This window comes from Acomys russatus, chromosome 24 (assembly GCF_903995435.1).
Source record: "Acomys russatus chromosome 24, mAcoRus1.1, whole genome shotgun sequence".
Classification (NCBI taxonomy): domain Eukaryota; kingdom Metazoa; phylum Chordata; class Mammalia; order Rodentia; family Muridae; genus Acomys; species Acomys russatus.
The window spans coordinates 6,808,983-6,823,914 of record NC_067160.1 but is presented as its reverse complement, the minus strand read 5'-3'; the positions used below and the strand labels follow the sequence as shown (position 1 = coordinate 6,823,914).

The window sequence follows — 14,932 nt, the reverse complement described above, 5'->3', positions numbered from 1 at the left end:
TGAGCTCCACTGGCCGCTCTGACGCCGCGGAATTTCTTAGACTGGGAAATAGGCTGCAGACATACTACCACTTATTACACGGGATGAAAAGAGGCAAGGGTGGCTGTTGCCCTCGTAAAGTGATCGAAAACACAACCCTCCCTATTACCTTCCCAGTCCTGTCATCAAGCACAGAAATACAAAATTGTAAATTTTATATTCTAACAAGTAAAATTATAGCCAATAAAAAGAAAAAATCAGCCTGACTGCCCCAGGACATCTTTGTGCAGCGGACTTTTGTTTTATTAAATCGGTGATGTGCCACGTATCTTGGGAAAAAAAGACTAATGAACTTCCTGGAATCCAAGTGGAATTATAATGGATCATTTTTGAAGGTTTCTCTAAAGTTATGAAATATGATTCTAACTCTTAGAAGCAAAAAGAAACATTCATATGCTCCTCATTGTTCCAGATAGCATTTGGGCAAATAACTGCGACTTGCTGAGGAATCGAGTCTTGGGAGAGAGGAATTGTGGGAGAAGCAACAAAACATATTTTCAGGGTTGAAGGTAATTACTTCTGAAAAGTCAAGATAAGTGGAGCAATAATAGGGATTTGACTTTGGTAAAGATTTCCTTCCTCAACACTTTAAGCACGCTCATTTACAAAAGATAAAGTTTCATATAGTTATCTCCTGTGCACTTTGAGATTTCTATTTGGAAATTAGATTTGTATGATGGTCTATGTAAAAAATAAAAATTTATCAGGTCAGTATATGAATCCTGACTTTATAACACCGGTCTCATAAGATTCAGCTGGATCATATTCACAGTTTTCGTTGATTTTCAGCTTGCCACGGTTTGTAAGACCCTAAACAAGGAAGGTAATGCACATTTCCTTAGCAAGCCACTAATGATGCCTTGTGTGAGACCCTCTAAAGCGCCTAGAAGTTTTTAGTTTGATGCCATGGGAAATCAGGAAGACTCCCACAAAAGGAATATGACTGTAGACGTTCTCCTTGGCCCGGCTTCCTTGCTTCAGACTTGTTAGATTTGTCTATGCACCAGGCAAGGTAGGAGCCCGACACTCACTAGAATATCTTTAGTATTCTTCTATCTAAGCCAATCAGAAGTAGCTAGGCACCTTGCAAAGTAATTTAAGTAAGCACTCTTTTGTGTTGTATCCTCATGGAATTAGCTTTTGAAGTGTTATCACTACGGTCCTAACACATCTTTAAACTGCATTTGCAATGGCACTCTTGTTATACTTTCTCATTTGCATTGTTGCTTTGGTTGCAAGTGGTGCTCTGAAATATTGAGAGATTAAAAAAAAAAAAATGGCCAGAATGTACTTAAGGGTGCTAAAGCTGAGCATGGTGACATAAGCCTGTAGCCTTAACTCTCCAGAGACATGAGGCAGAAGAATTGAAAATTCGAGGCCAGCTTGACCTAACCAGTCACTGTGTCAAAAACACTGACCTGGTAAATAATTATCTGTCCTTCAATTTGACCAGTTTCAAAATACTGAATTTTCCATTTTACACACAATTAAATATGTTACTTTTTAATCTGAAGGATTCCTGGTAAACGCTTTTTGGTTTTGTCAGATATGTTTATAACTGTTCTTTCTGTAGTTTTAATTATAAAACATCTCGCTTTGTAGAAAGAAGGTTAGTACTTTTTCTTAAAGCTAAAAAAAATAAACTACCATATGAAACTTGGCTATTATTAATATGTGTAAACACTGAGCACTCTGACGATCCCCTTGATATTGGGGGTCTTTCAGCAATACAAATGCTAAAAACTACGTCCTCCAGAGTGGAAGTACAGAGTTCATCTCATGATGGAAACAGAAAGAGGGAAGGGTTTTTTTCTATTTGGAACAAAAAAAAGACTCACTTGACTTTGTAATAAAAATTACTACTTATTATAGGATTTATTTTTATGAGTTATTATAATTTATTTACATAAAATTAATTGATAACCTGTGAATATGTTAGAAATATTTATAAACAGATATCGACAAACATGTTTCCAAATAAGTATAATTTCAATCCTCTTGTCATCCTAATAGAAATAGAAAGAAAGCATCCAAGGCAAGGTGGTTTTGGTGTAGGCATATTCACTTGCAAGACCAAACTGGCCAGCCTAGTTAGACTTGTGATGGCATATGTCCTTCATAAGTATGATATGAACTTTTAGATTTTCCTACTTGGGATGTCAACTGTGCTGCTTGCTTACCTTTCCACAAAAATCCCAGCCTGAACAGCATGGACGATGCTTCGAAACTTTGGCTTTTCCTCGGCTTTCTTTTTAATCATCCCCATTTTCCGTGTAAAGGTTGAAGCCAACCAGTCTCGGACCTCCGATGGGACTGAGTCAGTCTGAATGTCACTGAGCTCATCTTCAGTGTCCAGAAGTCTTCTACAGACACAGGCACAGAATATGCAGTGGGAAAGAGGAGCAAAGATGAATGAAGAAACAAATATGGCAAAGCTTTGTTTGTTTTCCTTTGCTTGTTTTAATGGCACACAGTTCTCTAATTATTCCTGAACATAAACTGTTTATACATTTTGAGTTAACATTTGCAAAGCTAAGTTTCCAAGCCCATCATTTGCGGGAGGCATCAAACCATACAAGATAGCATCTGCTGTTTTCCAAATATCGATGGACAGTAATAGCAGTGGCTAAGTTATCAGTTGTCAATCTCATTAATATACTATCCTATGGTGAGTAAAACAAAAAGATAGGAAAGAAAATTCATGAGTAAGTTTGCACTACTAAAGAAGCAAGCAGAATGGAAAGAAAAGGAGGTTGAGGCTATAAAAAATCTCTTACATTTAATTTTTCTACGTAGTACAGATAGTATGTGCTATTTGAATTTTTAATGATTCCAAAGCCACTCATATGTGCTCTTTCATTAAATAAGTTCTTCTAAATTAATGAAATGACTTAAGAACTCTAAAATAGTCTTTCTAACAGTATTACAGATTTTTAAAACATTAAAGAATCACAAGAGAAGAAACAAGGCCAGTGAGTTGGCTAAACAGGTAAAAGACTTTCTATGAAAGCATGAAGACTTGAGTTCAATCCTCAGAACCCATGTGGAAAGAAAGAACAGACTTCTAAAAGTTGACTTTAGACTGGCATTTACATGGTATTGTGCATTCATACCCACACATTCAAACACGTGTGCACATACACACAAACACACATACATAACACATACACACAAAATACACACGCATAACACATACATACACACACACACACACACACACACACACACACACACACACACACACACACACCATATACACTCATGTAAGCAATAATACTTTTAAAATAAAGTTTGATGGGTTGGAGCTGTCCCTTAGTCTTGATGAGGAATTAAGGATGCTGCCTTACCCCTAGGATGCCCAGATCATCACATGCTGAAGTCTCATTTATAAAATATCAGGTTATATTTATATGTAGCCCATGAGCTCCCTAACGTATACTTTAAATCAGTTCTTCGTTCCATATGACACCTAATCAAATGTACATGCCATATATATATATATATATAAAATATGTATGTATGTATGCATGTGTCATATTGTGTTATTTAGGGAAGAATAACAAAAAGGATTATACACATTCAGTCCACATGCCATCTTTTTCTCCTGGATACTTCTGTTGTTGTTAAATTATCTATATGACCTAATAATTGTTTATTATCTGGCCTGTACCTATTATTATAATGTCAGTATAATCCGCTAGGTATCAATCAAGACACAGACACCTGTTATACTTTAAAATAGCCTTAGTTAACCTGGGGCAAGGAAGATATTATTGTCCTAACGTACTTTCCACAGTGGGATAGGTATCCCATACCTGCCCCAATCCCATGCCATCTGTTTCTAATAATTTCTATCAAGCTACTTCCCATCCATAATCCCAAATACTTGCTAATGTTCTTCATCTGGGCCAAATCTCCATCCACAGCAGCCATGTGCTTCTCCTCCATCTAACCCATGCTGGCCTTCTTCTCCTCTGGTCTCTCTTTTTCTTAAGATTCCCTCTGTCTCTCCAAGCCTGAGGCCCTTAGCCACACCTATCTCCTTTTTGCCCTGCCCAGGTGATGGTCTTTTATTGGTCAAAAGGTGGCTCACAGAGACAGCAAGCTGTAATCAGCATCAAAATACATCAGACCAGCATTTTCTGTCCCCCAACATGCTTCTAATACTTAGTTGTTTGAACCCCAAACCATGGCATGCAAGGATACATAGGTTATGTTGAAAGCTCATTTCAGGAGACTGAGACTCTCTAAGGGTGAGGAACACTGTCAGTCAAGAGCAAATCTTAACATAAAGGCAAAGATTTCTTGGATTTAGAACTTCTGACCAAGACACAGGGGTCCCAGCACTTGGGATGCTGTGGCAGAAGGATGGCAAGTGTGAGGGATGCCAACCTGAGCCAGCTCAGATCACATCTTATCTCAGAAAAACCTAGAAAACATGGAGAACTCCTGGCCAAGGGCATCAAAAGAGCTGCGGAGACGGTGTGCATTAACATCTGGGAAGTGACGTGGGCTGGTAGATAAAGCGCCCTGGCTGCCGCAGAGCAGGGTCCTGAGGAAACAGCCTAACTGAAGGCCTGGCAGAGGCTGTAACTGAGAACTTCCTAAAGACTTGATCTGGAAATAATAAGCAAGAGATTTTCCACCAAATACAATCCCAGCTATACAGACCAGTCTACTTCGTCTACCAAACACAAAGTAGCTTGTCCTGCTGTCTGCTTTTGCCGTTGCTCAACAGTGCACCAGACAATCCCCCAGAATCCTTGGCACACGTTACCTTTGACCTTTGTGTTCTGATAATCAACACAGTTCTTTAAGTGTCTCCCTCTATGTTTTGCTTCCTTCTCTACACACACATACAAGACTTATTTTTTTCGTGATAATAAATAAGTACATATGTATTTATAAAACACCTTAACAAAAACAAGCACCACTTAAGTGCTGGAGTTACAAAACTACATGCACATATAAGACAAAAGACGCACAGTTGATCGATCATACTGATTAATACTCACTTCGTGATTTTTTTAAGTGTCTTTTGCTTCTTATATTTGAATGTGTTTGATCTATCACTAGACCACTGACACTGCAACTTCAAGTAAAGAAATTTGTTGGCTCTTTTGCGCATTTCAAGTTAGATTCCTTAGCCCATGTTAACATAGTTCTATACTACATGCCTTGAAACTGTCATTCCTTAAAGATTATGCCATTTCTATTGTATCTTACGCGGTGATCAGCTACAGAGCAGGTGGAACAGGAACCATTGTGGTGTAAGCATATGATGTCACCACGTTCCTCCCATTCTCCTCTTTCTGTTCTTATCAGTTGGTGAAACAGAATATGCCAGGCAAGTGGCAACCATTGCCCATTTTCCCACTGCACTTTGGTACCGCGGTCTCGAAGGTTGTATATCCTAAACTCACAAACATCCCAAGACACAAGACAGAACTGGTGTAAATACATAGTGGAACTGACTGGGATGTGGTACGCTGGCAATTTGTAGTTATAATGTGTGTAAATCTTCATTGAGAAAGAGCGGGTGATTTCAGGGAAAAGAGTAATATGTTTTTAGTATAGAATAGAGGGACAAAGGAAGTCAGTGTCAAAAGGGAAAAGCATGGGGTCTGAACTGTGTACAGAAAAGACAAATCCTGAAACAGCGATAGACATTTCTCTAGTGCCTTAATTGACATAGGGCTGGGGGTATGGTGCCTAGTTGTGTGTTTAAATGCTCAACTAGATATTTCTATGGAGGTACTTACTTTTTTTTTTTTTTTACATGTGAAGATGGAGCAAAGTAAATTACTCTTCAAAATGTGGATAGGCCTTATTGAATCAGTTCAAGGTCTTAAAAATAAGATAGTGTTACCTTAAAGAGGGAATTCTGGGGATGACTTCCAGATTCCAGACTGTAGTGTTGATTTCCTCTAATGGCCAGCTTGCTATCCTACCTTGCTGATGACAAGCTGGTCACTAAACACGCTTCCCTTCCTCTCCCCTGTATGAACACTGTAGAGTCTTAGTCAGATGCAGGAGAAGGCCTTGGTCCTGCGTTAATATTGGTTTCTGAGAGCATACTGTTCCTATTTCCGGTATTACTATATGAAGAAAATCCTATAGTAAACATTTAAACACCATATTCTTTAGACATGTCAAAATTATTGGTAACCTATAAAATGATGAAATATTGAAATATTTTGGGCATAATGTTATAGGCCTTTAATACCTTGACTCAAGAGACAGAAGCAGATGGGTCTACGTAAGTTCAAGGCCAGCTTTTTCTGTGTAGTGAGTTTCAAATGAAGCAGGACCACATAGAAAAAAAAACCTATCTCAAAAACAAACAAACAAACAACAACAACAAACTAAAGCTTGAAAACTTAGCATGGTCCTTCTTTGTATGGACTTATGTTCTAAATGGAGAGGAGATAATTGTGACAGGACACGCTGCTCTAGGTAAGGTCATTAGGGACAGTGTCATTCAAGAACCAAAGAATGAGAAAGAATTAAAATTTAAGAAATCTAGGAGAAGGCCATTCCAGATAGATAGAAGAGCAAATCCCCAGAGGGAGGCAGGATGACATGTTTGAGAACACAGAGGAGGCCAAGGGTGGCAGAAGGGTGTGGGAAGACGAGGACTGGGTAGGAACCAAAATCATAACATAATATGAACTAGCATCTCAGGACGTCTATAGACAGAGAGCTATCTACCATAAGCACCTCTCCTATACATTTTTCAGATGTGCAAATATCTAGCTGAATATTTACATAAGGTTATGTCACCAAAACATTCAAGAATTTTCTTTTTTTAAAAATATTTTATTTAATTTTAATTTATGTGCATTGGTGTGAGAGTGTCAGATCTTGGAGTTACAGACAGTTGTGAGCTGCCATGTGGGTAATGGGAATTGAACCTGAGTCCTTTGGAAGAGCAGGCAGTGCTCTTATTCTTTTTCTTTTATTTCATTTTCTTACATAAATACAAGGAGAGGTTGTTAAAATGGGTTTCTATAGTTTTCATAATTGGTTTCCTCCAAACACCAATGGTCTGATTTCCCTTTATCTTAGAGCCAGAAGACAATGTAAACACAAATGTCCGCTCTGTGAGTGTGGTTGAAAAATAAAGATTCCTGTTTTAGAAACATGCAATGTGAAAATATAACTGTTTTCCTTAGGACTCCATAAAGAGCACTACACAAGAAAGAAATGATAAGGCACACATATGTAATATGCTGCCACTGTTGACCTCTGAAAAATGCACCACTCTTTGACAAGATGTTTTTAGTCCCAAAGGGAGTCAGCAAAGATTAAAGCGAGGTTCTCAGACAAAGGCCGTATGTGCAAAGTAGAACCAGGGTACTGAGAAAAATTGACCTCGCATCCGATCAGTGATCAAATGATCCTTTGGTGCTATTTATAGGCTGAAATTTCTCTCCAAATAAGATGACACATCTCCCAAAGGGCTTATATTTTGAACCAGAAAGTTTGCGAGGGAAAGGGAAATAAAGAAGGAGATGGCTTCGGAAGGAGAGGTCATGGGATTTTGACTCTTATAATTATATGTCAGTGAAAATATTTCTGTCTGAAGTGGACTCTTGGCAAATAGTCACACCCAAGGAACCACAGTCCTTTCCAGGAAGTTGGTGGCTGTAAGTAAACCTAAGTATTACAATTCAAATGCTCTGTGATTAGGAAAGAGTGTCTTCTTAAGCCTGAACACTTTTTTCTTCCATGCCATTGATATGACAAAGGGTTTACTTCAGGAAGCAGTTAATTCATCCATTTCACCCCTAATGTTTGATGGGTGCAGAGAAGGAACACTATTCTTCCACCTGAGACAGAATTGGTATTTTGATAACATTTATCTGGTGAACAAACCATGTGTTCTGTGCTTCAATCTTACAATGTTTCCTAAAAGGCTTACAAGTTGAGTTAAGATGTGAACTGTCGAATCCTTGTGTGCTAAGCCTGGGCCAGCCTGGCTGTGTATGCCTGACTGCCCCTACTGCTCAGGCCCTCACTTTCTATGCCTCAGTTTATAGCAACGTGCTTACGACACCACCTACGTGTGCCCTCTATCCAGCTGCCTTGCCTCAAAAGCACCTCACAAGTCTGCTCTTAGGGAAGAGGGATGCAGGTGCCAATCATGTACTGAGTTTCTTTAAGAGAAAAGATCTCCAAGGAAGAATACTGACCTGGGGACAGCTGCATGGAGGATTCATAGAAATCAGATCACCAAACACTTCAGAGTAACATGCTAAACACGATAGAGATAGAAAAGTCCAGCCTCCTATTACCTGGAAAAGGCTCAGGGAAAGACTCCGAACACTTTTTTATCATCTACACTTGTCATCTCTAGGAAGGGGCATCCTCCCAAAAGGCCATCCTTGGCACTTTGAAATAGAAATCAGTGCTCAAGAGGTGCAGTGCTGTGATGTAGTGCTAAGGGTGAGGCCGAACTCACATCTTCCATGCGGCACCCTTCTTGGACACTTGGGAGGTGGGAGAAACGCCTGTGTGTTGCATAAAGCATCTTTGGTAGTCAGTGTTTCCCATTAGGTTCCCATGAGATATCCCAGAAGAACCCACTAATGTTGTTTACCAGATTAACAACATCTGGCTTCTGAGTCGACTAACATACTTTCTAGCTCTTGCCTATCCTCCAAAGAAACCTTGAACATGATACCAGCCTTTCCCTCAGACTTCAGAAGCATCTGAACATAGATATAGGTAAGGATGCAAACCAACTCGATTGCTTATATTCTGAACAGGAAAAAGCCAAAAGTTAGCTCATTGAGCCCTCAAATGCTACCTTGTGGGAGATTTTCACCTTTGTCTGTTTTGGTGATTAATAAAAGCGTGGACACCTAAGAGATTTGCTTAACCAGTGATGATGACAAACTCTGAGTTCCAGAGTGTCTCCTTTTGGAGTCTAAGTCTTTAACTGTTGAGATCATCTTCATTTTAAATGTATGCATTTCTTTCAAAGTTCAAAGATGCTAGAGTGCTTTCCATTCAGCCAATAATACTAACAGTCATCATTCTCCATCCTGTTTATACTTTGAAATTTAGAGCGAAAAGTAACCTTTAAAAATTGGTTGGGAGAGAAAAGTGGTGGTTGGGATACAATAGGAATTTAGAGAGGGAAATGGGGGTTATGTTTGATCAAAATTCATTTTGCTCATGTATGAAATTGTCAAATAATTAAAAGGGAAAATACCTTCTAGAGGTTTAGGTTATTGGTAAATTTTTGGTAGAAGAAATCTTAGATTTATTTTCAAAGCTGGCATCTGGAGCACTCTCTTCTAGAAAAATATCAGATGGCAAAAGGCTATGGTGCTTTGAAAGGTGATAAATTCGTTGCTAGGATGGAATTGGGTCCATTTGAAATTCCATTTCTGTCATCACTAACCTATGTGCTGAATTCTAAGTACAGTGAAATGAATTCTAGGCCACCATCAAAGCAAGCTTACTATGTATGGTATGTATGTATTCCCTGTGCTGTTCCAAAAGGGACAAAAACTTACAAATTCTCAAGATTTGTGGTTGTTTAAATCAGACTCCCCCGTATCCCCCCTCCCAACTTTCTGTGGCCTGTGTGAATGTGGGCATTGTATATGAGAGAAAACAAGGACTGAACTTTTGGATAGAGACACAGTCATGCGGTCCTTAGCTCAACTCCCAGGAGACAGATTGTGGCTATTGTAAGGTTGGATGAGGATAACGTGGAAGTCAGAAGTGGAGTGGCCTTCTCTACTTTAAGGCTTAGGGAGGATTTGGCAGCCCCTTTGTATTCATCCAAAGAAGTGGATGTCCATGCTTGGGGAGGCCCTGTCCCCCAGGACAGGCAGGAAAGGCCCCAGGCATGTCCCAGTAAAGCTCTCAGATGGAATCAAGTTGCTGGAAGAGCTGGGATAGAGATTATATTTTTGGAGTGTGCTGGGGACAGAAGTGGGGAAAACTAGGGAGACAGAACACTGCCCCAGGCCGCACTGAAGACTCTTGGCTTCCCATCAGGAAAAATTTTTGGAGGGGAGCTCAAGACAGAGTTTCTCTGGGTGTAGCCCTGGCTGTCCTAGAACTCTCTTGGTAAACCAGGCTAAACCTCAAACTCAAATAGATCCACCTGCCTCTGCCTTCCAAGTGCTGGGGTTAAAGGCATGTGCCCCCAATGTCCAGCTCCATCGGGAAATTTTATCTCAAAATATATTGTTGAATATATTCCACTAGGAACAAAGCCTATCATTCCACTAATTACCAAGGTTTCCATTAATAAGCATCCTTTGTGGCTAAGAAGCCTGCCTTTCGAGCCATGCTTCTGACTTCATCACGTCTGTAGTTGAAAAGTGCCTCTCATATGTGAACTTCAGTTTTCTCTCACAACAACAGAAATGGGAATGGCATTGTGCCTAGTAGTGCAGCTGAGGATGGTGTAAATAAATGCAGGGAAATCTGCTTAGAGCATCACCTGTCATACAGTAAGTTCTTGGGGAGCCCCAGATAGCTACACCCCTAGGTGAATTAGTCTAAGTAGGTCTGTTGTACTGATGCATAAGAAGCCGTCTGGCATTGTGGTGTCAAAAGTGTTTGAAGCATGTATGGCATGAAAACTGTCAAAGAAGACTTAGGAAAATCATAGGAAAGCGCGCGCGCGCGCGCACACACACACACACACACACACACACACACACACACACACGCACATACACACTCTCACTCTTATGTACACACATTCTAAAGGCTGTGAAAAGACAGTGGGAGAAGAGTTCCAGAAATAACTTTTACATATGTTAGAACTTTACCTAGTAGAATAGGAAAAGTCACAGATGTAGAAATAGAAGAGACAGTAACATGTTGAGGAGAGGGGGAAATAGAAACGGAGTTACTGTTTAATTAGGGCTCCCATCCTCCTCCCTCTGAGTCTTCCCCTATGGCCCATCACTTTTTCCTCTCAGCTTTATGTAGTTAAACACACTGAAGCCACTTAATGCTGCCTGCATCTGCATGGGAGGCCATCCAGTGGAGCGTGGGTAACTCTCAGGTTCCACATACCTGAAGTATACTGACTTTGCATTGCTCAGTACTATTAACTGCTAACTGCCTTTCAGCTAGGATTAGAAGATCCCTTGTCTATGTGGGATTCAGGTTGGCTTGGTCTTGTGCATGTAGTCATCTGTTTTGAGTTCAGGTGTGCATTGGCACTGCCATATCTGACAAATGCTGCTTTGGATTTAAATGTACCATTTAGAGCTGAGAACTCCACAGTCTATTAATCTCTATTTACCAATTGTGGGTCTCTCTATTAATCACCATCTACTGAAAAACAAACAAACAACAACCAAGTTTCACTAATGATGATTGCGAATTGCACTAATCTGGGTATAAAGATAAGAACTTAAATGGTTTAAGTCCTGCCTCTTGTCTCTATTGCATCTTGGAATCTGGAGGGTTGGGAGAGGGTTTTCAATACATGATTAGAAGAGTAGCTGGTAGACACAGGGCAGATGTGCCACTGAGTGGCAGCTGAGCCTAGCTGGAGAAGGCTCCAGAAAAGAAGGCAAACATTTGGTTCCATTGACCTATTAACTTTGTTTTCTAGAAGAAATAAACTGTTAAATATAAGGTTCTAACTTAGAAAGCAAACATTATTGCTTAGAAATTATAATTAGGATAAAGTGAGACTTTGCTGAGATTACAGATTGTGAGAATATAGGTTCAGGACAGGATTGATCTGTGTGGTGATAAGAATGCTCTCAATGACAAATGACACCAAAGCTGAGCTAAAGTAGCCAAAATACAAAGGAAATATATTATTTTCATTAAAAATAAAAAACTAAATGTAGGTTAACTACAGCAAGGGATTTTAAAAATCAACAAGTCAGGGGCTGGAGAGATGATTCAACTGCTAAGAGCATTGGCTGCTCCTCCAGAAGACTTGGGTTTGATTCCTAGTGCTTACCTGGCAGCTTACAGCAATCTATAGCTCCAGCTCCAAGGGCCTGACCCCTTTCTCTGTCCTCCATCGGCACCACACATACAAGAAGTACACACACATACTAACAAAATACTTATACATAAAAACATTCAAATGACAATAATAAAAATAGGATATCGACTTGAGAGTGGGGAAGGGTATTGGAGGGGCTAGAGGAGGAAAGGGAGAGAGGAAAGTGATGTGATTCTAATACATTAAAAAACAAGAGAGCGGGGACTGCCTGTGGCACTAACTCTGGTGCCCTCTATTTGGCCACTTCCTCATGGTGGGGAGGCCTGGTGGCGCTCAGAGGAAGGGGAAGCAGGCTACCAAGATGAGACCTGATAGGCTGTGAACATATGGGGGAGGAGGTTCCCTTCTGTCACAGGCCTAGGGGAGAGGAATAGGGTGAAAGAGGGAGGGAGAAGGGAATGAGAAGATACAAGTGAGGGGATAACAATCGGGATGTAATCTGAATAAATTATTTAAGTTTAAAAAGACAAGAAAGAAAATTCACAAGGTTAACAATATCACCTAAGACTCAGATTCCGTTCATCTTGTTATAGACACAATTACATGTTAACTTTAGTTGTATTCTTGTAGCAAGACAGATTTTTCACAAACTCTCATGTTAGGGAAGAGTCAAGACAAGTATGAGGTCCTGATTTCCAATCCCATATTAAAAAATAATAACCAGGGCACAGCAGTGTGCTCCTGTAAGGCCTGCACTGTGAAAGACAGGGTTCTGTGGAGCTTCCTAGTCATGTAATAGTCAAATTGGTGAGAGAGTAATTGAGGAAGATACTCAGTGTTGGCCTTTGACTTACACACACACACACACACACACACACAAACACACACACACAGACACACACATAGACACAAAACACACACAGGCACACAGACACATACACACACATAGACACATGACACACACAGACACACACACATAGACACAGACACATACAGACACAGACACACACAGACACAGACACACACAGACACAGACACACACACACACCGACACACACATAGATACACACACACAAACACATAGACACACATATAGAGACACACACACTTTTTTAAAAAAAATTAAGTATCATTCACACAGCATTTTTCTATAAGGAAGAAAACATTTGCCAACAGCCTTATCAATCCCCTTTGCGCAGGATGATATCACATACTGATGTCTAGGCACAGTAGCTAGGAAACTGGGAACTTGCCACTGGTTTAAGCCAACTAGGAGTCACCTTTCCTGACCCTGGGGCTGCTTGGTCCCCAAATAGAATATGGGATAATTTAGGAATAAGTTCTGGGGTATATTCCATTTAAATATGAATCTAAGCTAATTACTTTATCTTTCAAATTTATGAACTTCTCATCAAAATTAATAGTGCAAATCTCAGGATTTTTGAGAATTTCATGCAAAAAATATGCAATGATATCTGAAAATTGCATAATAGATAGTCTTAGATATAATTGTCAAATTATCACCATTAGAAAAGGATAGTGTTTAAAGTAACACATTTTAAAGTCTAAAGAATTAATTTTAAATGTCATAATTGTAAAATCCTACTTAATATGTGGAAGTTTTGTCCGTCTTTTCTAAGAACAACTGGTGGTATTTGTTTTTGTCCTTTCATATTAGTGATGCTGTTTCCGAGGTTTTATAGAAAGTAACAAACCACATGATCAGCAAATATGAAAACCAAACAAAATTGGTGTGATATTTTTCCAGCATGGTTTTCACACCCATTTGCGAGGTGAGCACAGCAGCCTACAAACACAGCGCTCCAAACAGCCACCTCTCTTACAGCTTATGCCACAAAACAGAACTCATGAAAACCATATTCTTTGCTTTTGATGACTTACTGGTCTCTAGCACAGAGTTCACCTGGACAGTTCCTCAGGGCTTCCTCCTGGTGGAACTGAGCAAAGCAAATTCCACATTTACAAGCTCTTCCCTTCTAAGCAAAACAGCAACTGACTCCTTGCCCCCTCCTGCAGGCCAAGGTAGGTTAGTCAGGAGCAGGCCTCTGTAAGGAGACTTGGGGACCAATATGCACAGCATTTCACAGCAGAAAGAAATTGAGAATTCATCTTTTATGTGAGAAATGTAGTGGTTGAGGATGAAAAATCGTCATCATCATCATCATCAACAACAACAATGAAACACTTTTCCCTAATTATTAGCAGGAGAGAAACCAGGAAAATAAAATGGCATCTGAACTTCTAGCTAAGGGCTTTTTTCAAACTCCTACACATACCCTCATCCAGGTCCTCTTGCTTGTAGAAATAACAGACACATTTTCTTTACACAGTTAGTGGGTTTTTAAGAATACACTCTCTCCATTTTCAATTTGTTGTCAAGTGACTAAAATAGCATTGGCCTCTTCTCTTGAGATGTGTGACATGTGAGGTTATGTATCCAGTTCCCCAGGATACAGTGATGGTTTGTGACAAGCTTGTTGCCTAACCCAAACCAATCAAATACAAGGTTATGCTTGTTAGATCTTGTGGCAAAGAAAAACCTTCCCACTTCTTCTAGATTTGGCTTGGAAATACTAGTATTGTCTTGCTACACTTCACAGCATCAGAGAGATCATCTCGGAGCAAGCAGAACCGATCAGCCTCTGCTGACATCATCTGTAGCCTGAGTCAACCTCTTTTATAAGCAACACTAGTGGGCAATTCTTTGGATAACGGGAACCTGTAAAGCAACTGTTTTGTGTAAGCAGACTTGGATGAGATTAGGGCACAACTGAAACCTCCTCAAAGATGTTTATCCCTCAGGTCTTCTCTTTCCCTTTTTCTGTTCTCTAAGCAGGAAGGGAACGCTCAGAGGCAATGCCACAGTGATGAGCACGGAGAATTTTCTCTCCTCTCACCATGGTCCAAATGCTATGTGATTCAGTG

At 39.9% G+C, this 14,932-nt stretch overlaps 1 protein-coding gene across 1 annotated transcript in view; it reads right to left on the bottom strand.

Moving 5' to 3' along the window:
• Pde1a (phosphodiesterase 1A) overlaps nt 1–14,932 on the bottom strand; it is a 274,118-nt gene that overhangs the window by 57,073 nt on the left and 202,113 nt on the right. The window contains exon 3 of the mRNA XM_051167128.1: nt 2,220–2,402. Coding sequence (XP_051023085.1) covers nt 2,220–2,402 — 183 coding nt within the window. The remainder of the gene's footprint in view (nt 1–2,219; nt 2,403–14,932) is intronic.